Below are 25,180 nucleotides of genomic sequence, written 5' to 3'. Positions count from 1 at the left end.
GAGCTGATACGGAAGCATAACGACAGTCATATCTCCCACCATTCGCAAATGGAGCAGGGAAGGAGGGCGTAAACATTGGTGCCAGAAGTACTCTCCACCACACCCTCTATGACGGCCTGCGAAGTGTAGAAGTAGGCGCAATGAAAGTCAATGAGAATGTGCGGAGGCGAGCATTCACTGACAGGGTTCCTGATGGGAGACAGAACTGAGTTAGGTAGGAGGGTTGGTACCACCAGCAAATAAATAAAACGCCCTTTTGACACGCAACTCTGTCACACGTAAACGGCACTCTTCTGCGGTATCTGTCAAATTAAATTCCTCTTCGAAGGTTCCTGACACGACTATGCGAACGCATCCAGGCTTCCTTTTACGGGCTATAAAACAAAAAACTCAGCATAATGAAATTTCACTACAGGCTGAAGCATGTTTCATTAAAAGAATGCTCGCCTTTATAGGTAGGCTGTGAGTTTCAGCTGTGAATGAATTACGTCCCTCCTTCGGTGTGTCACGGAGGACGTCACGTGACGCTGTCAATGCTACTCCTTCCATCACGTGGGGACTCCGTGATCTGCAGTCCACTTCTCGCTGTCGTTGCCTACTTGTGAGGAGTGGGACGCCTCTTAGCCAGCGACAATACACAGTGACATTATTCTCCACACTCGTCTAAACAATGAAAAAAAAAAACGAATGGAACAAAGATTCAGCATCAGCTAAATGACGATCAGTTTGGAAAAGATCAAGGCGCCTAAATAACAATTTTCAGGTTACGTTGTTAACTGCAGTAAGAGTTACTTTCAATCATTACGCTTTCGTAGAATTTGACGACTTCGGAAAAGCGTTCGACAACGAAAAATGTTGCAAGACGTTGAAAGTCTCACAAGAATACTTACACAGGTAACCTGTAGGTAAAGATGAGCAATATACAATACGGACAAGTATTAGGAAGGAACAATAAGGACGAAAGTACAGACAATAGTGTTCTTATTAAAAAAAATGACGTTAGGGAAGCAGTATTTTTCACCTTCTATTCAATCGGTGTATTATACAAACCGATAAAGGAAATAAAAGCTTAGAACTGGGTCTAAAATTTAGGGTGAAATAATGTCAACGCCAAGATTCGCTGCCGACATGGAAGTGAGGAAGACATTTTTCTCATGTGCTTAGTCACGAAATGACGAGACGCTGTGTCTGCTTTTGTTTTTGAATTAAATGGGAAGGGTGGCTTGTGCGATGATGATGGTTATAAGTTGTACCACATAAGAGTAAGATTTCAGTGTACATCAGAAGAAGTCTGTTAACTTCTGGAACCTCCTATGTAATAAATTTTGGAGCAACAGAGGTGTCCACAGTTACGAGTTACCAACGTTGGAACTACGCCTGTTTTCTTCGGCTTTTCAACTCCCGACACAGCAAAATTCGCCTACCTCTTCAAGAGAAAATGAAAGAAATTTTTTTTACCAATATCCATGTAATGCTATTAAGAAATTCTTATTTCTTTTACACTCTGATCTGCATTTTAACCCTTAAGAGCACTTCTTCGTTTACTGACGCTTGAAATATGCGTATCACTTTGAATATTATCTTTTGTTACACCATGTTGTAAACAAGTCGTGTTAAATTTAATTTTCGTGTTCACTCCCGCAATATTAAACTCATTTTTTCAAATTTTTTAGACCCTTCACCCTCTCGACAAAACACACATTTTAGATCTGTAGACATCATCTGCTGGGAAAACCGTGATTCCTGTTGGTGTGTTAATGAACCATTGGCTGTTTCATCAGATCGAAACCCGTATTACAAAAATCATCCAGACGACGTTTTACTTCATTATAGCAACAGTGGCAGAGATTTCCCGAAACATCAAATCTTTACTTATCAGATCTTCAAGAGTTTCTTGTCTGAGCTTCAAACTTTCGTCCGCATTACGTTCACGCCACTTCTTTACTTTTTGTGTTTGCATAAGAGCATATTGTAACCTTAATCTAGCACACACCTCATTTCAAGAAGGACATGTCGAAATTCCGGTTCATTCTTGGAAACTACTGCTATGTGTCTTTAGTGACACGTACACCATGTGATCAAAAGTATCCGGACACCCACAAAACTTACGTTTTTCATATTAGGTGCATTGTGCTGCCACCTACCGCTAGGTACTCCATATCAGCGACCTCAATAGTCGTTAGACATCGTGAGAGAGCAGAATGGGGCGCTCCGCAAAACTTACGGACTTCGAACGTGGTCAGGTGATTAGGTGTCAATTGTGACATCTGTATGTCGCGAGATTTCCACAATCATAAACGTCCCTAGGTCCACTGTTTCCGATGTGATAGTGAAGTGGAAAAATGAAGGGACACGTAGAGCAAAAAGGCGCACAGGCCGACCTCGTCTGTTGACTGACAGAGACTGCCGACAGTTGAAGAGGGTCGTAATGTGTAATAGACAGACATCTATCCTGACCATCACACAGGAATTCCAAACTGCATCAGGATCCACTGCAAGTACTATGACAGTTAGGTGGGAGGTGAGAAAACTTGGATTTCATGGTCGAGTGGCTGCTCATAAGCCACACATCACGCCGGTAAATGCCAAACGACGCCTCGCTTGGTGTAAGGAGCGTAAATATTGGACGATTGAACAGTGGAAAAACGTTGTGTGCAGTGACGAATCGCAGTACACAATGTGCCGATCCGAAGGCAGGGTGTGGGTATGACAAATGCACGGTGAACATCATCTGCCAGCGTGTGTACTGCCAACAGTAAAATTCGGAGGCGGTGGTGTTACGATGTGGTCGTATTTACATGGAATGGGCTTGCACCATTTGTTATTTTGGGTGGGACTATCATAGCACAAGTCTGCATTGACGTTTTAAGCACCTTCTTGCTTCCCACTGTTGAAGATCAATTCGGGGATGGCGATTGCATCTTTCAACACGATAGAGCACATGTTCATAACACACAGCCTGTGGCGGAGTAGTTACACGACAATAACATCCCTGTAATGGACTGGCCTGCACAGAATCCTGACCTGTGATGTTTTGGAACGCCGACTTCGTGCCAGGCCTCGCCGACCGACATCGTATATCTCCTCAGTGCCATTCCCCAAGAAACATTCCAGTACCTGATTCAACGTATGACTGCGAGAGTGGAAGCTGTCATCAAGGCTAAAGGTGGGCCAACACCATATTGAATTCGAGGATTATCGATGGAGGGCGCCACGAACTTGTAAGTCATTTTCAGTCAGGTGTCCGGATACTTTTGATCACATAGTGTATCATGGCGATTCGCACACTATGGCAGTGTTTTACTTCCCTCATTAAGTATCCCTTCGACATGCAAATTAGATATGAGCTCCGACAATTAGCTACCCGACGTTACACACTTCTTTATTTTTGCCTCTTGTATCACATTGTCAGCGCTCAGGCTACTTCAGTCTGCCTCGCATACAGAGAACTAACTACTCTTCTACTCCTTTAGTCGATATCAAACTGCCTAGGTTCAAATGGTTCAGATGGCTCTGAGCACTATGGGACTTAACTTCTGAGGTCATCAGTCCCCTAGAACTACTTAAACCTAACTAACCTAAGGACATCACACACATCCATGCCCGAGGCAGGATTCGAACCTGCGACCGTAGCGATCGCGCGGTTCCAGACTGTAGCGCCTAGAACCGCTAGGTCACTGGAGCCGGCAAACTGCCTAGGAATACAAAACATTTTATATAATTCCATATTATCAGAAAGTTTCTGCAGACCTACAAGGTAGATAATACGGGCAGAGAGACGCATTTCTTCTGCCTCGGATCAAAGAGGGCAAGTTTTTCTGCGTGCCAAAGTCTCGCTACCGCATTATTATTCCCTCGTCGACCCAAGCGGCTGCGGAATTAGTAACGGGAGATTAACTCCTGCAAAGTTGCAAATCCATAGACTAAAGTTCTCGGCACCCTATGTTGGCCATACTATCGGGAGGTCACAGGAGGAAGAGAGAGAGAGAGAGAGAGAGAGAGAGAGAGAGAGAGAGAGAGAGAGAGGTGGTAAATAAGCGCCGATACTTGATTACGAAACAAAAATTACCGAAGCAAGGCACTGAACAGCACACAAGACTCTTACAGATTCGCCGCTCTCCGTGTTTCTACATAAATCTAGTAGAATTGGCAGTGGCGGATGAGAGTCAGGAAGAAAATACAAACACATGCACTTTGTGGCTGTAATCGAAGGCACCGTGACATCTGTGAACGAAATGAACATTACTATCGACCACGTGCATTCCTTCGTGCTTGATGTCTCCCACTAAGGCGATGGTATCTTTCGCCACGATTTTAACTGCCGTATAACAAGGCCGTACGGAAGACATCCGGCGCTGTCTCCTCGTCGTCACGCCACCGGCGTATCACTTACGGAACTGCGTGTCCTTTGCGTAGATATCTGCTACCACTTTGCTCCAAACACCTACAAAGGACTTGTCGAATCCATGGGACGCAGAATCGCTGCTGCAGTGCATTCAAAACGTGGGCGAACAACCCATTAAGCAAGAGGTCATAAAGTTTTGTCTCGCTTGTATCTTCCACAGCCAGTATTCGTACTGTTTACTAGCTCGTCCTTGGCAGTACCACCAAGGAGGACAGATGTGCACAGTTACCAGCAGCAAGAACGGTTCAAACGCCTGTCAAGCCACGCTGATTTACCTACGGTATGGTTTTCATATATGTTCATTTCACGCCAGAAACGGTCGTCAAGCCACAGTCACTACAACAATAAAATTTTTAAAAGGTTACATGACTAGTTTCGACGCACTGAGTCGTTATTTTCAAGCTTGCTCTACATTGTGCGCAGTTTAATCAAAAACAAAAATGGAGTACTAATCACTTTTTTACTCCCACACACACCCAACCCTTCCCGTCCTACTACATGTGATGGTCGTACACACAGTACATTACACATGTAATTAATTTATATTAATTGCTTATACTGTACAAATCTATGTAATAATCAATAATAGATGGCGTCAGAATAGTGAACATAGGATTATCACTTTTTGCTGTATTTATAACAATATTTAGGTTGTCATAGTGCTGCACTGTAAGGAAACTTCTTGTTCTAAGCTATTAAATACTACGATAATGCACACTGTCAAGCTCTTTATAGGTTGTAAATAATGAATAGCACATCTGGTTAATGTTCACGTTTTAGCAAGAGACATGTTAGTAGAAATTTGACAGTGGCGCCTTCTAGCACTTGCTATTGTAAATACTATGTATATCCCCTTTTGTCTTCTGTTTTTGTATGATACACTTACGTCCTCTAGTGAGATGATGTGCAACCAGACAACTGAAGCGATGTCAAGCTTGCAGATTAGTTTTGTGTTAGCTCCAAATGCGAGTGCATCATTTGTATGAGATTTCATTAGCAGACCACAGTGCGATTGCGAGCTGTGTTCTAGTTTCGGGCTTGCCGCATGTTATAGGATTACGGCGTGGCCATGATAACTACTTATCTCATGGCAGCTTTTGTCATGATGTTAGTTAAATCCAAGTTTTTCTTTTTAAATTTTCAGTCTCGGCCGCGTCCGCTGCCGCGCCTGTATTCCCACATCCCACCCGCTCTCCATCCCTCCACACTCCGTACCCTTGCCAAGGTGCCTTCGGCCAGCTCACCCTCCCTGACGATGCCCTCCTCCCCTCCGCCTACCCCTCCTACCGACTTTGATCCTCCCCTTCCTCCCCCTGTGTTTTCCCCCCAGGCCACCCTCTCTCCCTCCTCTACACATCCCCTCTACCCTCTCCCCTCCCCCTCCCTTCTCCTCTCCCATTGGCATCAACAGCCTCCCTCTCTCCCTCCCCCCCCCTCACCTCTTCCCCCAACTTTCAGAGCATCTTCGTGCGCCGGAGTTCGCCGCCCAGTGCCCGTGTCTGCCTTCGCCGTCGGTGCTTCAGTGTCTCTCCGTTTCTGCTCCTCCGTTCACGTGTGTAAACTCTGTCTTCTCCGTTGGGTACAGTGCTGAACGTTTTTATCCAAACAGTGCGCCCATGGATGGCTTCATTTCTTTTGCTATGTCTGTCTCTCTTTTTTATCCACCATGTTTGTTTGTTTTTCTGTCTTTCTGTTTACTGTATGTGTTCTTTATGGCCGAAGAGCGGCATAGATAGGCCGCTGCCGGCCTATCTTTTTTGGTAAAGGTTTCAAAATAAGAATAAAGAAAAAAAATTAATTTTCAGACCCCCCCCCTTCCATCCTGTTTTTCACCGCCTACCCTCTAGTTGACTGCCCCCCCCCCCCCCCCGCGAGTCCTTTTGCATTCCCCTACTCTGCCTTCCCGACCCCATCTCGCATCCGTCTGCCCCCTCCCCCCTTTCGTGTGTCTTCTCCCTCCATCGGTTCCTCCCCCCTTTTGCTTTTTCCTCTACTCCCCCCTATTTTTCCGCTCATCCGTCCGGGTCCTCCCGCCTCCGCTCCCCTAATCTGCCTTAAGCTGTGGTGTGTCATCTTCGTGTCTACTCTTTAGTGCAGCGTTAAGTGAGTGTAAAGTGTTGTGCTTTTTTGAGTGTTACGAACAGAAACCGTACTGTCGCTAGGTGTGATTTTTTATCCCTTACGAACAGAAACAAGACTGTCGCCGTGTTTTTTAATTGTCTTTCTGCTATTGTACCTGTCTACTCACTGTGTGTCTTAATTACCATAACCAACCCTTTGTTCTTATATTTTAACTTCCACAACTTTCTGCCATTTTACAAAAAAGTCACCGTTTTTATCACCTTCCGCGCGGGGTAGCCGTGCGGACTAGGGAGCCATGCCACGGTTGTCGCGGCTGCCTCCGTCGGAGGTTGAACTCCCTTGGGCATGGCTGTTTGTGTTATCCTTAGCGTAAGTTAGCTTAAGTTAGACTAAGTAGTGTGTAAACCTAGGCACCGATGACCTCACCAGTTTGGTCCCATAGAACTTATCACAATTTTTATCGCCTTTTTTATTGTTCATTATCTTCTTATTATGCTTTTAACTATCCTGTAGGCTGAACAGCGACGTATTAAGCTGCTGCTAGCCCGCCCCCCGTCTGGGGGGAATCGAAACTCAATAAAGGAAAAATAAATTTGCAAAATGATCGTAGCATCACTGCAGGGCGTAGCGCAAGAGAACAGAATATCTTTCATTCCGATGCAGGTTTCATCTACACTGCCATAAGGTGTGAAAAGACTGATCAACCAAAAATTGTCAAGACGTCTTGCGACCCGTTTCTGCTGCCTTTGCTCTAATTACTGGTTTTAGTGTATTTTTCGAATATTTGAAAGAAATGTGGTTGCAATTATTAATGCAATTTTCGAGGTTTATTATTACATTTAAAAATGACGACTAAATGCATGCAACTATGTAACATTTTTATTGTTTTAGTCACTGTGGCATGACGAACGTGTGTGGTGTCAAACAAATATTTTAAATTTCATTCAGTCACACTCTTTTATGACAGTTATGTCGAACTTCAAAAAGTTTTCATGAATCACTTTAGGACAAACGTCGCCATGAAACAACCCAAGACCAATCTTTGTCTCTATTCTGGTTTAGTACCAGGTTTATGGGGTGCGACAATACGGTAATGAGACTGATGTGAAAAAAAATGTTGCTTACCGTCAAGTTTAGTGTTGTCTCCTTCAAAGTAGTTCCCTTCTGATTGCACAAACTTTTTCCAGCGCTTCTGCCATTGATGGTAACTTAGTGGAAGTCATCTTCTGTAATGTCCTCCAAGACCCTCGTCACAGCTTTTTGGACATCTTGTGTTGTTTGAAAATGGTGCGCCTTGACCGCCGTTTCGACTCTTGGAAATAGTAGAAAAATCGCACGGAGTGGTATCTGGTGAACAAGGTGGCTGTGGTAGCACTGAAATTTGTTTTGAGGTTAAAAATTGCTGTACTGACAGAGCAGTATGGGATGGCGCATTATCGTGATGCACAATCCAATTATCAGCAATGTTGGCACGGATACGAAGAACTCTTTTACGAAGTCTTTCTAAAATTTCTTTGTAGTAATATTGGTTAACTGTTTGTCCAGGAGGCACCCACTCTTTCTGAACAATTCCCTTGAAATCAAGAAAGCACACAAGCATGCATTTCACTTTTGACTTTTGACATGCGAGCTTTTTTTGGTCTGGGTGAACTCTTTGAGCAATATTGGGAACTTTGGCGTTTTGTCTCTGTATCGTACTGAAAAAAACAATTTTCATCACCAGTGATAACACGGCTCAACAATTCTGGATAGATTTCCGTTTGCTATAACAGATCGGCTGCCACATTTTTCCGTGTTTCTCGCTGTTGTGGTGTGAGATTTTTGGGGACCATTTTTGCACAAATCTTTCTCATACCAAGATATTCAGTTATTATTAGACGAACCTTTTCTAGAGTGATGTTCAGTTCTTCTGCAATCATTTACACGGATAATCTTCGATCAGATCGTACGAGTTCAAGCACTCTCGCCAAGTTGACATCTGTCCGTGAGGTTGACGGTCGTCCACTGCGGCCTTCATCTTCAACACTCGTTCTGCCTTCACTAAACGTTTTATGCCAACGAAAAACTTAAGCTCTTGACATAACCTCCTCTCCAAAAGCCTTCTGAAGCTTACCGTAAGTTGTCGTCGCGTTTTCACCCAATTTAACGCAAAAATAAATGGCATACCGTTGCGCAATATTATGCGGTTCCATTTCCGTGACGAGAGACACAAACACTTTTTACAGCACAACTCACGACTGAGCAGTTGCATGGATGTGCCGCTTGGACTAGAAGCAGCTTATAGAGCAAGATCAAAGACAGTGTGCCTACGCAAGCCTGCAGGGTTGCCACATCTTGCAAAGAAAATCAGTCTCATTACTTTATTGTCGCACCTCTTATAGTCACTTTGTCGTTGGCAGTCACCGTATGAGACCACCTTTACATACCAGAATGTAGCAGACACGAATCATTACACTACGCTTCCCCGCGTGAGGCACAATGTAGACAGATGCTGGTGCCGTATAAACTGGCAGCGCAGTTAATACAGAGCCCGTCAACCGAGTTGGAGTGTAGCTCTTTTTTTGAAGAGAGACAAACGGACAGACGAGAACAAGTATCAGAAATAAGAAGCACAGTAGAAGCAGCAGGTTGACGCCGCTCTGAGCGGGCGATGACGTGCCGTGGCGCGCTGCGCAGGTGAGTCGGGTTATTCCGCGCAGCGGAGCGGCGCATGCGATTAGGCCGCGCTGAGCATTAATTAGCGCAGGCCACACTGGGATGGCTGCGCGCACACTAGCAACAACGGCCCAGTCCACCACACTAAAACTACTGCCTCCATCTGAATGCCGCGTGTCACCCTACACCGACGAGTAGAAGAGTTTCGATATTCTACCTGCTTCAGTTCCTTATTTCATCTCAGCGCTTCTTGGGTAAGCTCCGTCCACGTCACCACTAACGCGTGCTTATCCTTTCGCAAAGTGAACCGTCTTGCTCTCACAGTGGCCTGCTGAGGTTTAACACAAATAAAAGCTACACACTTTCTACGAATAAAGTAATCGTCTCGTTTTTCTCCTTGTTTGAAATAAAATGATTGTCATTAATTTTAAGTATTTGTATAAAGTATGTTATATTGTGAAGTTGCTTGCTTTTAAAAATCCAGTTTTGAATATATAGTGTATTTCAAAAAGGACTTTACAACTCTGAAAATTCACATAAAAAAATCATAGTACCTACAGAGGTGATTTTAGTATCGATTTCTAAGGAAATACATAAAGGTTGGTCTCACGTAGTTCGCTAGTGGCTAATCGCACCGTAATGGACGCTAGCGGCAACAGCGTTGAAGATGGCTGCCTTCACTGTACCCGAGCGTGCTAGCGGTGTGTTTTGGTTTGAAGAATCGAAGTCGGCGACAACAGTTCAGCGCAATTTCCGTACCAAGTACGTTAAAGAGCCTCCTAGTAGGTCTACAGTTTATGAGTGGTATAAATGTTTTGAAGAAACGGGTTACTCGGTAAGACATGAGAGATCATCAGGTCGTCCAAGCACATCTGACGACGTCGTTGTGCGAGCGAGACAACGTTTTGTTAGCAGCCCTACGAAATCGGCCCGGCGTGCGTCTCGCGAACTGCAAATCCCTCGTACGACTGTTTGGCGGGTGTTGAGAAACCGTTTGCATTTGAAACCGTACTGATTGACGATCGTACAAGCAATAAAAGACACTGATAAAATTGCTCGCAACAACTGCTGTGCGGATATGTTAAATCGATTACATGAGATTGAATATTTCTTCGACACAATGATCTTTTCTGACGAGTCGACTTTTCACTTAAGTGACAAGGTTAATACACACTACTGTAGGATTCGGGGCAGCGAAAATCCACATAAAACATTGCAAGAAGTTCGAGATAGCCCTAAACTAAACGTTTTTTCTGCATTGACCAAGAACAAAGTGTGCGGCCCCTTTTTTCCGTGAGAAAACCATTCACGGGACAGTGTACCTGGATATGTTACAACAATTTTTGATACCATAGATCGATGAGGATGAGCAAGAACGAAATGTTTACTTCATGCAAGATAGTGCGCCAACCCACTACCTGGCTGACGTCCGGGATTTTCTCAGCGACCACTTTCCAGGTCAGTGGATTGGCCGTGATGCGCCAGCTACATGACCCCCACGTTCCCCAGACCTCACACAACTCGACTTTTTTTTTATGGGTATTAACAAAGGATATCGTGTTTGTACCTCCTGTGCCGGCTTCTCTACGCCATTGGACGAGTTGCACCTGGGATGCTACGGCGAGTTTCGGAAGAAATTGACTTCCGATGGGATGTGTGCAGGACAACAAACGGATGCCATACAACATCTTTAGTTTAAAGTAAAAAAACTTGATGTGTTTCCCAGCTCTACATCTCCTTTCAATAAATTTATATGAATTTTTAAAGTTTTAAAGTCCTTTTTGAAACACCCTGCACAGTTGCCGCTGGTACTTTTTTCATGTCTGATAGATCTAACTGTCATGTAAGTACACTGTGAGAGACAGAGCAGACAGACGGGGAACCGCGTGCCTCAGGGGAAGTTAGCGAGGCTCGGCGAGCAGAGAGCGTGAGGAGAACGTTCTGGACGGCAGCGCTTCATCTGACTAAGAGCGCCAAAATCTTTTGTTTTAGTTTTAGTTTTCTTTTAGTTATATCATGTTCCGTAGATCATTTTCCCGATTATTTTATCGATATGATGTGGAACAAGTCAGATTACAAGATATATATACACACATGAATAGTGCTAATATTAATATTACTGAAATTTTTAGTTCTACACAAGCAACTACATTAAGAGGTACATTTTTATACCATTTCTGAAACAAAAACTCGTCCATGGAGTAGAAGAAGTTGTCCAAAATAAATGATTTTAAGCTAGATTTAAAGCTTGATCTGCACCTGCCAGACACTTTATGTTGTTGGGAAAATGATCAAAGATTTTTGTTGCTGAATAATGTACTCCTGTTTGAGCAACTGACAGCTTCAATAACGGATAGGAAAGGTCAAATGGTTCAAATGGCTCTGAGCACTATGGGACTTAACATCTGTGGTCATCAGTCCCCTAGAACTTACAACTACGTAGACGTAACTAACCTAAGGACATCACACACATCCATGCCCGAGGCAGGACTCGAACCTGCGACCGTAGCGGTCACGCGGTTCCAGACTGAAGCGCCTAGAACCACACGGCCACACCGGCCGGCAGGAAAGGTCATTTTACCCTGTAGTGTTGCACGTATGAACATCATTATTCTTCGCGAATTGAGATGGATTATTTGTAACGAATTTTATTAGCGAATATATGTACTCTGATGGTGCAATTAAAATACCTAACTCCTTGAAAAGGAGCCTACATGACGTCCTTAGGTGAACACCAATAATTATTCTCATTGCTCTCTTGCTGCTTTCTTGTCATGAAACTGGTGGAAGGTCTCAGCATTTAAACCATGCAGAGGCCCAGGGGCTGGAGGAATGTGGCCATTGTAAAGTGTCGTTGACGTCGCTAACTGTTCCTGTTGTCACCTCAGATAAAACTTACGGCCGCACACCGCACGCACGTCATCGCAACCAACGCTACTGTGACGTCATTAGTTTTGTAAAAGGATAAGACCAGTGGATTTATTTCTGTTTTAATATACTAATTAAATTAACTTTTGCAAATCAAGTTTTAAACGCAATCATATTACCCATATGAGGTCTCTCATCTCGTCCTTAAACGCACTGAGTATCACATTAACGTTTCCGACGAGAGAGATATATTTCAAACAAATTAATAATAGAAATATCTGATATAAAGGAATTCGTCCTTCTTGTAAATAAAACAGGGAACATCTAACAAACCAATAGTCACAGAGACTGTTATTTTAAATTCGCTATATGTAAATGTATGTTTATTATGTCTGTCTGGGTTGGAATAATATGGTGTTCTATCGACATTTTGTGTTCTTGTCAACAGTATTGAATGAAAATAATCATTGCCCAATGTGCCTCTTCATACAAATGGGTGTATAGGCTATCTGCAAACAGGTTAGATTACTGTGAGGTGACGTTGAATTGATTAAAATGTTCAGTTTAATCATGACACTGCAGTTATAAAATTATGCATTAAAAATTAATTAAAGAATATTTTGTTTCTCTGACAATTTCTTTATTGTGTCATTAACGCAACTATCGTTGTCGGTTCACATGACTTTACGTACACCAAAGTCGGCTTAATAATATTCTTTGCTTGGAATAAAAATACAATAAAATTAGTTTTAAGAATAATTACGAAAACCGATTGTCGATTACTTTGGACTGGCGACATTGAGATTGTGTAAAAAGATTTCCTCGAGTTTATGTGTGTCTTACGTTTGACTACTTTTCTCGATATTTATACTTCTCCAAAGCGTTGATTTAGCCTTATCCTTAGGGAAAACGACGATTAAATATCACCTCAGTCTGGTTAAATAGAAAGAGTATGGAGAATTATAAGGTCTGTAGTTTCTATTTCAGTTTCGTTTACATCTGTGGAATTTGTATTGATAATTTTTTTTCATTAGCCAATTTTTGTATTGCTTTATACAATTCCTGGTCATACCGATCAAGAAACTATCGCCGGTGCTAGTCCATATCGCAGGGATTGTTTTAGGGGTTATCCCATCTTTTGCCACTCCTCTTCTGAGTTGGGACCATGTAGAGAGCAGCACTAAATCTGCTTCTTGTTTGGTTGCTCTTCATGTACGAGTGAACGATTGGACTGCCGATTAAGGATTTGAGATCTGAATTTGTTTATATGTCTGGAAAACACACGCCAATTCATTTTAAAAAGTGTACACAAGAAATTCGTTGTTATTCTTAGTTATTTAAATCTACGTAAGTACTCCGCATGCCACCGTATGATGCTTGGCGGAGGGTACCTTCAACCACTCCTAGTCATTTCCTTTCCTGCTCCGCTCACAAACAGACCGAGGGAAAAACACTATCTATACGCCTCCGCATGAGTCCTAATATCTCTTTTCTGATCTTTGTGGTCTTTACACGGAATATGCGTCGGCGGCAGTAGAATCGTTCTGCAGTCAGCCTCGTATGCCGGTTCACTTAATTTTCTCAAAAGCGCTCCCGAAAAGAACGTCGCGTTCCCTCCAGGGATTCCCATCTGAGTTCCGTAATACTGGCGTGTTGATCGAACCTACAGGTAACAAACCTTGCAAAGCCGCCTATGAATTCCTTCGATCTCTTCCTTCAATCCGGCCTGTCGAAGTAATCCATATTTGTGAAAGATTCTCTTATAGTATTGAGATAATTATGTAAAGACGGCCGCTGCTGCGAGAGAGGTTATACAGTCATTCTCGCCTGCCAGCGGAATTAAATCAAGCGGATCTGAACCATACTTGGAGATGAAACTACGACAGTACAGCTGACTGTCGGTCGTCCTGCTATATTGAAAAAAGAGATCTCTTTTATTACATTCAATTAATATTCCGTTAACCGAGCATATGACGAAACATTGCACACACAAGTAAAATAGAAATTACGACGCCATAGACTATGCCAGTGTGGGTCGTCGTCTTTTATCCGACACACAGTTCGGATTGTGTAAGAATGCTATGTTGAAAACCATTAACATACAGGCCACAGCCAACCTCAGAAATCGGCAGTAGCAGAGCGCCGTCCAAACACTGAAGCCGTATTACACAAGAACCACGACCAATTCAACACAGTGGTTTTCACGAACATGTATTCATACTGCGGCTTTTCCCTCAGTCAGTACTAACTTTATCCCGAAACATGTGTAAGTCGTGCGAGAAGCAAATCATTTAATTATAGGAATCGCTGTTGCTAATGATAACAATGACGAAGATGGCTGTCTAAGAGAGAGCTGATTGTACGGCGACCAGCTGAGGGGTATCGGGTTGGGTACATTTTAATATCCGGAATTCCGTTATGAAAGTGCCCTGGTGGAGGGCGGTCTGGGGATGGCGGTACGTCGGGAGAGCGGATTTTGGGGATGCGCAGCGCGTGCGCTCGTCAGCACGCGCGTCACGCACTGGAAGGCCGCCCCCGCAGATTGCGTGCCGCCCCCGCAGGTGGCGTTTTAATGGGCAGCGGCGGCGCAGGGCAGGCCGGAAGGCGGCGACACCGTGCCGCGGGAGTCCAGTCCTCTGGAGTCCGGGGCTGTAACGCCGCGTCCCAACCACGAACGTCGCTCTGCTCGACTGCGTACACAGGCCGTCCGCCTCTGCATAACCCCCAGGGCGTTCGTTGTGCACAAAAAAGACAAAAAACTCTCGCAAACCTTCAAATAGAATTATTTACTTTATTTAGAATTTCAGTGTTCTGTTCGTTACGTAGGTCGTTGCATGATACTGGCTCTCAATCTGTCACTGTCCTCTTGCCAATATTTTTATCAATATACAACTGAGTTTCAGTTTCTATTATCTGTCACCTGACATCTTTACCTCATTCTTCCTCCTTTTCTTTCCACCATTCCTTGTAAAACATCTGTAAATAAGCAAATTTTCTCCTTAGACAGTGCCCTGACCATTCTTTCTTCTTTCTCTTTAAAATTTCCAGTAATAGTTACCCTTTTTTCAATAACACCTCTTAACACTTGTTCATTCTTAATGATTTCTGTCCAACTTATCTCTTCCATCCTCCTCCATATCCACATTTCAAACTCATTTCTCATCTTCCACACTTCCGCGCCACTCAAAACCTCACTGCAAACAAAGCATTTAACCAATCTTTTTCATCAGCCGTCTCTAGTTTTTTATATTCTGGCTCCTCCTTTCTATGACTCCTTGCTTAGTCACAGCAAGGCTGTTCGTTTCTCTTTTTTTTTCATTATTTCTCGGGTGCATTTCATATCCTCTTTTATAAAAGTAACTAAATGTTTGAAATATTATAATTGTGTCCTTTCCTAATCTTACGGTCGTCTTCCTTTCCTTTCCACCTCAACTGTTCTCTACGTTATTTTACCATTAATTCTCATCCCATTCCTCGGCATGCTGTACCTATATCTTCCACCACTTTGCTCAGCCATACTTCATATTCAACCAAATGCACCACCTCATCAACAAATTTTACACATTCTTTCATTTTATTACAGATAGGTACACAGCTCTTCCCTTAAACGCACCTATTTCTAAAACTGTGAAGTTAATACTATTTTTATTTTCAGACACAATCGGCAATTTCGACCGTGTCTAACGGTCACCCTCAGACCAATGTGCTGCAAAGGTCGATCGTGCATCGTCGCCAAGTCTGTGGCAACGCGTGGACCTTCTTTTACAGCACATTGGTCTCAGGATAATCGTTGGTCACGTAAAACTAATTTTGATAAATGTATTTAATTGTCATTATTTTATGTACGAGGACTGTTAATCATCTGCTAACCAGAAGTCTGTACTTTGTCCTACCGAAGAATCGCAAACGCCAGGTCTGTTCTGTAAACATTAAATGAAACAAACAGGTTCCTATCATTGCTGAACAGTACTGCCAAGCAAATAGTCACCATTTTAACAGTAATTTCCTGTTCGCCAAAGTATTTAAATATTCGAACCCATAAAGCATGCGTCACGAATATCTGTCTGGTTTTCGTGAAGTGGGTTGCAGCTCGATTGTAAAGTTAGCGGCGGTTCCTAAGAATTGAAATTTACCTCACGCGGCAATGTTTTTTATTCTTTTTAATACACTTGTTCTCTCCTAATGACTACTTTCAGTCCTGCGTTCTATGAAATAATTATTCGTTGTGATTGCGTCCAGCGACATGTTAAATTCAACAATATTCGCCGGCCGTGGTGGCCGAGCGGTTCTAGGCGCTTCAGTCCGGAACCGCGCGACTGCTACGGCCGCAGGTTCGAATCCTGCCTCGGGCGTGGATGTGTGTGATGTCCTTAGGTTAGTTAGGTTTAAGTAGTTCTAAGTTCTAGGGGACTGATGACCTCCGATGTTAAGTCCCATAGTGCTCAGAGCCATTTCAACAATATTCAGCAAACAAATTGCTTCTGAGACGTGCTGGGCCAAGTTCGGCTACTTTGTCATTCTCAAATTAACATACGTAAAAGAACGATAAAAATAAAACTGTGAAACTCGAACTGAAAACAATACCGATGTTTGATACATTGCACGACAAAAATAATGAAGCACCTGGAAGACAAGGTCGGATGTCAATGAAACTTCGTACGTGTGCACAGGTCTCTAAGGTTAGATAAGGAGCGTGAGTGCTGAGTGATTACTGTGAGGGACACGGAGATGCTGTGAACTTGTATGAGACAGCGTTATGAGCAACTGGTAGAGTTCGAGTGGGGCCGGCTCGCCGAATCGTACAGCATCCAGACCTGAGGGGCGTTCGGATGCGGCGGCAGGCACACTCGTCGTCGAGGTTTTAACCCTTTGAACGGAACATCGGTCTGAGATACCGCCATAGTTGACATTAACAATGCTAACGGCGCTGCATTGTTCGTGAGGGTGGGGAGAAGCCCAGTAATCTTCAGTCGGGTCCCGAACCGCAGCTGGCCAACAACGTATTGTCGGCGCATGCATTGTTTTCAAGTAAGTAGAATTTTTGTTACGTATTGTCGGTCTGTGAGACCGTGTTCCGAAAAAATGCATTCCCCTCCCGGTCTGACAGACCGGGTGTTCCTAAAAGTGTCAAATTTTTGCCGGTCTCCCAGACCGGTGTTCCTAAAAGTATCACGCATTTGTCGGTCTGTATGACCGATGTTCCACTCTTTGAACTCTTCTGTTTTCTGTGTAGCAACATTTCATCTATTTGATTGAAATTTTTGCCACCACACGATGCTTAATACTTTTGTGTTCATAGAAGAACGAGAAAAAAGTGTAACAACTCGTATTTAACGTTTTAATTTTTCCTCTTTCCGTTTTTCACACACATTCTCCAATTTACCGCGCAAACTTATTACAGCGATAGAATTATCCCCATTAAATTTCGTTAAAACTCATTTTTCCCTTTTTCCTTGCAGGTTTACAATGGAAGGTCCGAAATATGTTTCAAATCGGTCGAAAAGAATTGTAGCCCTTGCACGCTCTCAAAATTACCTTGAAGAATCAGACTCGGAAGTGGATTCAGATGAATCATGCATTCCAGATGAGGACCTTACTATCCAAGATCCTCGCAATGAAACAGATAATGACGATGACTCTCCCAATGATGATGATCGCGATGATGAAACTATTCGAGAAATATTTGAAGTCGAAAATACCGCAGTTCGCGAAGAAACTGGAGAGCAACCACAGTCTGACATAACTTCTGGTGGAAGCAGACTAATCACTCCACAGAAGCCTGCTGATGTTGCTAGCTCATCTACGCGTTCTGATGACACTCTAGATGAGAGTCGTCTTCCAGTTTCTTACTACGGAAGAAACAAGTGTTTCACATGGTCATCAACTCCTGTTCGCTCTAAGACGCGAACAGCAGCATCCAATATAATAAAGGTACGGCTATCAAAGATACAAGGGCCTGCTCTTACCGTGGGGAAAAACCCACTCCCAGGTGAAGTGTGGCGCCTTTTGTTTACTGACGACATGATTGAGACGATTGTAAAGCATACTAATGAAAAGTTGGCCAAAATTCGTTCTGTTATTGAACTAAAAGAAAGTGTAGCTTACAGAGACACTACTGTGCAGGAAGTGAACGCTGTGATTGGAGTCACAGTTCTTTGCAGCATATTCAAATCTGCGAGGGAGCCTATGACCTCGCTGTTTTCCACTTCGGTCTTGGGGAGGCCAATTTTTCGATCAATAATAACAGAAAAGCGATTAGGAATATTGCTTAGGGCATTTAGATTCGATGACTCGAGCACGAGGGAACAGAGGGAAAAATATGACCCAGCTGCTGCCATTACAGACATATTTAATAAGTTTATTTGGAACTGCCAACAAATTTATAGCCCTGGAGCGCATTTGACAGTTGATGAAACTTTGGTGCCTTTCAGAGGGAGGGTTAAATTTCGTATATATATGCCGAATAAACCGGCTAAATATGGCATTAAGGTCATGGGTCTGGCAGATGCACACAATGCATATATTTACAATGCCTACATCTACTCCGGCAAAGGCTGTGATGGAGCCACACTTTCTACAGCAGAAAAGAAAAAGAGCATTCCCACGCAGTCTGTAATCCGCCTATCTAAAGGGCTGTATGGCACAAACAGAAATATTAGTTGCGACAATTGGTTTTGTTCTGTGGAACTTGCCCAGGAGCTACTAGCTCACAATTTGACATTAGTTGGGACACTAAAAAGAAACAGACCCCAGATACCAGCAGAATTTCAAGCAAGAAGCGATCGTGAAATTGGGTCCAGCCTTTATGGCTTTACGAAAGAAATGACTCTGCTTTCTTATGTCCCAAAAAGGAATAAGGCAGTCCTACTTCTTTCGTCAATGCATCATTCCAATTACACTGACGTTTCAAATGATAAACCTGAAATCATATCTTTTTATAACGCCACAAAAAGTGGAATAGACACGCTAGATATGAAGTGCAGTGTTTATTCTACTAATCGCAAAACAAGAAGGTGGCCGTTGGCTATTTTTTACCACATGGTGGCCATGGCTGGATCAAACGCAAGTATACTTTATGGACTTTTTGGAGAGAAGAAAACCGTATCACGTTTTGATTTCCTGAAAAGAGTTTCTCTATATTTGGTCTACGATTTCGTAAAATCCCGACTGGCAATCTCCAATCTGCCTCAAGAGCTACAAAGTATTATTTCATCTTTAGAAGAAGAGGCAGCAAAAGAAAAGCAAATCGTTAGCCAACGGAATAAATTTGTTGTTCGAGTTGATGAGTGTCCGACGGACACACTTGGTAAAAGAAAAACCTGTCGATTTTGTCCATATCAAAAAAAGAGGAAAACTGCCTACAAGTGTATTTCTTGCGAAGAACCAACGTGCTTGGAGTGTTCACGAAAAGTGTGCAAGACTTGTGCAATTAAAAATAAAAGTTAAATTTTTTCTTTGCATTACATTTTAGTATTCATTTTCTTTGTGTTGTAACTATAATAATGTAAAAAAAAAGTATTTCTAAAGGAGTAATGTGTAAACAACAAAACACTGCAAATTAAAGTTTTTCCTAGTAATAAACTTGAATTTACTGGTATTTTAACAAATATTATGGTTCAAAAACCTATTATTATGTTTAATTACACCTTAAAGAGAGAGAGAAGCAACGTAGAAGTGCGGAAAAGTCATAAAAATAGAGAAAAATACACTTTAAATGTCCTAGCGGTCTAGCAGACCGATGTTCCATCTTACCGCCGAGTAAAAGATGTTCCGGTTAGAGGGTTAATACTCTGCGACGTGGGCCGCGCAGATCTCCAGTGGGCAGCACATTTATAAATGGGCATTTGCCCAAAGCAGTTTTAAATGCCCAAAATATGTATAATTTACCAATTAAAATAAGGGATGGAACGATATTCCCAATATTAGAAGTTAGTAAATGTTTACACTTATACGTATGTCATTTATTGCCTCCATTCCGGAAGGAGAGAAGAGAGAAGCATGGTTTTTTTTCCCTACTACGATTCAAACTTGCTGTGCCACGGAACGGCTTGTGATACTGACAGCTATTTATCATTTGCAATGTGCTTTTTATTTTTATTTTTCCCACTTCTTCTCTTCACTCTCTCTCTCTCTCTCTCTCTCTGTCTGTCTCTCTCTCTCTCTCGTTCGAGCGCACGCACGCACACACTCGTACACACACACACACACACACACACACACACCGTGTTGAACAGCTGTGTAGTGATAAACCAGATAAACCAATATAAAAAAAAAGTTGTCCCTAGGTCAACGCTTTGTAATTTAATACACTTTATTAGGCGTGTCAAATCTCTGAATATCACCGAAGAATGATTATTGATAGCAAAATTATTACTGAATGTATTAAACAGCTGGTACGTGTTTCTTGTTAATAACTGCGTTCTTAAATTTTAAACTGTTTTCAGTGAAAAAAAAGTACTTTATTGTCAAATGTAGCGACATTTGAGACATCGTTTTCTATTCTGTTCCTTTATCTAATTAGGTATAACTGCACTGCTGTGACGATAAAACGTGAACACTAACGTAGAATAGATTTAATAACAAACAATCGATACCCCAGACTCTGGAATCGTTCGAGTCCAGTACCACTCGAGCCCATAGAATCAGCGATTCTTGGACTCGGGGAATCATAACTAAAATCAATATGGATAAACGTTTTTTGTCCCATTTTTGCAGTAGTATGGTATAAGTAAAAGTAGTACCTACTACATTTTATTTCAAGAATTACTTTTAAACTTGAGTTTTTTTTATTATGTACTACCCAAAGAACTGACCTCATTAAAAATGTGTAGTTACGTTTACAGTCCAATTTATTTCCCCTGATAACTCTTCCCTTTCTCTCAAGCAGCTTTTTCAACTTGGTTACTCAACCACTATAGACGCAGTGTGGCAAAACAGCTTTTCCAATACAGAATGCCAGCTTAATTTATTTTTTTTACAAGTGTCGATTATCAGTCTATTAAATGCGTAAATGCACGGGCTTTCATGAATTTTGGGCATTCGCCCAGGCTTTTATCCTGGGCATCGGCGCCACATTATAAATGGTCAGGCATTTTACATGATTGCGTCAGACCACCATAATGAAGGACCGCCACACTCTTCAGCCCATCGGAACCCCTTCACATCTTCTCCTGCCACCCGAGAACAAATAATAGACTCCTTGCAACATTCTTCGTCTTCCTGCTCAAGAGGTCGGACGCTAGCAGCAGCCGGACTAGAGAGTAACTGCCGTTAACGACACAACACAAAGGGCTGCTTCTCCTACATCTACATCTACATTTATACTCCGCAAGCCACCCAACGGTGTGTGGCGGAGGGCACTTTACGTGCCACTGTCATCACCTCCCTTTCCTGTTCCAGTCGCGTATGGTTCGCGGGAAGAACAACTGCCGGAAAACCTCCGTGCGCGCTCGAATCTCTCTAATTTTACATTCGTGATCTCCTCGGCAGGTATAAGTAGGGCGAAGCAATATATTCGAGACCTCATCCAGAAACGCACCCTCTCGGAACCTGGACAGCAAGCTACACCGCGATGCTGAGCGCCTCTCTTGCACAGTCTGCCACTTGAGTTTATTAAACATCTCCGTAACGCTATCACGCTTACCAAATAACCCTGTGACGAAACGCGCCGCTCTCCTTTGGATCTTCTCTATATCCTCCGTCAACCCGACCTGGTACGGATCCCACACTGGTGAGCAATACTCAAGTATAGGTCGAACGAGTGTTTTGTAAGCCACCTCCTTTGTTGATGGACTACATTTTCTAAGGACTCTCCCAATGAATCTCAACCTGGCACCCGCCTTACCAACAATTAATTTTATATGATCATTCCACTTCAAATCGTCCCGCACGCATACTCCCAGATATTTTACAGAAGTAACTGCTACCAGTGTTTGTTCCGCTATCATATAATCATACAATAAAGGATCCTTCTTTCTATGTATTCGCAATACATTACATTTGTCTATGTTAAGGGGCAGTTGCCACTCCCTGCACCAAGTGCCTATCCGCTGCAGATCTTCCTGCATTTCGCTACAATTTTATAATGCTGCAACTTCTCTGTATACTACAGCATCATCCGCAAAAAGCCGCATGGAACTCCCGACACTATCTACTAGGTCATTTATATATATTGTGAAAAGCAATGGTCCCATAACACTCCCCTGTGGCACGCCAGAGGTTACTTTAACGTCTGTAGACGTCTCTCCATTGAGAACAACATGCTCTGTTCTGTTTGCTAAAAACTCTTCAATCCAGCCACACAGCTGGTCTGATATTCCGTAGGCTCTTACTTTGTTTATCAGGCGACAGTGCGGAACTGTATCGACCGCCTTCCGGAAGTCAAGGAAAATGGCATCTACCTGGAAGCCTGTATCTAATATTTTCTGGGTCTCATGAACAAATAAAGCGAGTTGGGTCTCACACGATCGCTGTTTCCGGAATCCATGTTGATTCCTACAGAGTAGATTCTGGGTTTCCAGAAATGACATGATACGCGAGCAAGAAACATGTTCTAAAATTCTACAACAGATCGATGTCAGAGATATAGGCCTACAGTTTTGCGCATCTGCTCGACGACCCTTCTTGAATGGCAGAGTGACAGGGAAGCTTGAACTGCTGCTGAATGGTGTCACATTGTGCTCAGAAATGAAACGCCTTTCTACAATATTCCAGATGATCATCATCGGCTAGTGTGGCTAAAGCTTAGGGAGAGGTTCCATTGTTCCGTTGCTGGGGTGCTACTGATTCTCGGTGTGGGGAGTCATCGTATACATCAGGCCGCGGCTGGTAGTGACTGAGAGAACGATGGCACGTCACAAACGTCCTGCCTCCGTGTGTGTCATCTCTCGTGTGACATTTCTGTGTTGCCAGTTGTCAATATGACATTGCTCGTCCACAAATGGCACGTCTCTCCACGAAATTTCTTCGTGAAGCTGAGGCATCGTCGCGGCCGACAAGATCCCCCGATCTGGCCCCGACAGCAGATTTATGGGACGAGCTTGGACATCAACTCTATCGCAGTGTCAATATCCATGACGTCGAGGATCAGTTACAAAAATTGTGGGTCAGGTTACCTCAGGAGAGGATTCGAAGGTTTTATGACTCCCTCCCAGAACGAAACGTTGCATGCATCCAGGCCAGAGGTGGATGCGACGTCGTACTGAAAAGTGGGCTCAAGCAACCTAGTTATTTGTAAATTTGAGACGATTTAGTAAACACTCAAATAACATCACATACCGCGTCAACTTGTGAAATTTCATCTCGTTTCCTCTTTCCCTTCTGGATCATTTTTCTTAACCTGTTACAAGCAGATGCTTGATTATACACCAGTGAGAATGATCTTCAGTTACTCGTGTTTTGGGGTTTAACCCCAAAATCATGGCCGGCTGGGGTGGCCGAGCGGTTCCGGGTGCTACAGTCTGGAACCGCACGGACGCTACGGTCGCAGGTTCGAATCCTGCCTCGGGCATGGATGTGTGTGATGTCCTTAGGTTAGTTAGGTTTAAGTAGTTCTAAGTTCTAGGGAACTGATGACCTTAGAAGATAAGTCCCATAGTGCTCAGAGCCATTTGAACCCAAAGTCATGTTTTAATTATGGCATTTGTAATATGAGTAAATACTTGATATTGCTGTAAGACCCATATTCTCAGCTGTATTTCTATTGTTATTTTACATAGGCTTATTTGAAGCTAATAAACTAGACGAAATTGTCAGAAATAATCTTTCACTCTCCATCATGGTGGACACTGTTTCGAAACTCACTGCGGATTAGAACTGTCTGCGAGATTGGGACTCGAACCCGGCAGCTTGCCTTCTTTTATGTGGGCGCAGTCTTACACTTCGTGGCTGAGCTATTACTCAACGATATCCTTCGTTCTTTGAGAGCTGACTGTTTAACGCAATAACATTTCTGTGAAATTTATAGATTACGAGAGAGCTAGAAAAAGAATTTAGACAGTGATGGAGGATCATGTATCGTTCCTGGATAGCTTAGTCAGTAAGATCACTGTCCGCGAAAGGCAGAGTACCGGCTTCGGGTCCCGACCCGCCATACAATTTCAACTTAGCAGGAAGTTTCTAGCCGAAATTGGCAAATTTTGACGTATTAGTGGTTTTTTCGGTGAAGAATAGCGGCTTTCATACAAAGCCGTTTCATTTCGTATGAAGTGATTACTTTGTTTCTTCGTTGTTCAGTGAAACTCAACAACACCGCCGCCTTCGCAGCTACTGAGAAAACATGGCCCGGAGTCAGAGTTTCAGCCGAAAAGCTGGAGCTCCGTCCGCCTGGATAGCTGAGTGGTCAGCGTGACGGACTCTCTTGTCAAGGGCCCCTGGTTCGATTCCCGGATGGGTCGGAGATTTTATCCGCTCAGGGACTAAGTGTTGTGTTGTCATCATCATCATCATCTCATCCCCTTCGACACGCAAGTAGCCGAAGTGGCGTCAACTCAAAAGACTTGCACGGTACAGGTCTACCCGACGGGAGGCCCTAGCCACAAGACATTCCATTTAGCTGCAGCTCCAAATCCGTACACTTTCTTGTAATGATGCAGCTACAAAGTGTCATGATAAAAGCTTCAGGTACTCACCCTTCTGCTGGAGCCGTCCTTTGGCGTCTGGTCCGAGGCGACGGTGCCGAAGATGGTGGGCTGGAACACACAAGAAAACCCTGATGTCAGACAGGCAGTGCCAGGCGCGGGGCGGCAAGCTGGCGGCCAAACGTGACGAAAGGGTTGCATAGTTTAAGGGACAGCAGAAAAAACAACGCATGGCAGTGAAAATGTTACCATAGAAGATATCGAGGCAAAGCGCAGTTTTTTAAGACGACGTTGACTGCCTGTTCCACAAAAATTCTATAGTTGGCTTCCCGACAGAAGTATATAATTTTGGAGAGAGTTAATGTTTCTAGGCACCGGTACCTTTGCACCGGAACCTTCGTAAATAAATAGGTGTCCAACATGGGTGTATAAGTTTTATTGCATTCTTATACCATGTTACGTAAATAAGTTCTTATTTTAAGTAACAAACTGAATCAATTTTCTTAAAGCATTCCAAAGTTTTGCTTTCAGTATTTCAAATACTACCACAGAGAACATTCCATTGCTTCAAGGTGCAATTTTGTTAAAATTT

The 25,180-nt window shown here is 43.2% G+C and overlaps 1 protein-coding gene across 1 annotated transcript in view; it reads right to left on the bottom strand.

The window, feature by feature from the left end:
• Positions 1–25,180, bottom strand: part of LOC126240398 (class E basic helix-loop-helix protein 22-like) — a 1,429,918-nt gene that overhangs the window by 144,623 nt on the left and 1,260,115 nt on the right. The window contains exon 6 of the mRNA XM_049947922.1: positions 24,640–24,699. Coding sequence (XP_049803879.1) covers positions 24,640–24,699 — 60 coding nt within the window. The remainder of the gene's footprint in view (positions 1–24,639; positions 24,700–25,180) is intronic.

The sequence above is a fragment of the Schistocerca nitens genome, chromosome 1, assembly GCF_023898315.1.
Source record: "Schistocerca nitens isolate TAMUIC-IGC-003100 chromosome 1, iqSchNite1.1, whole genome shotgun sequence".
In the NCBI taxonomy this organism is placed as follows: Eukaryota; Metazoa; Arthropoda; class Insecta; order Orthoptera; family Acrididae; genus Schistocerca; species Schistocerca nitens.
Note: the sequence above shows the minus strand (reverse complement) of the source record. Positions and strands in the feature narration are given on the sequence as shown.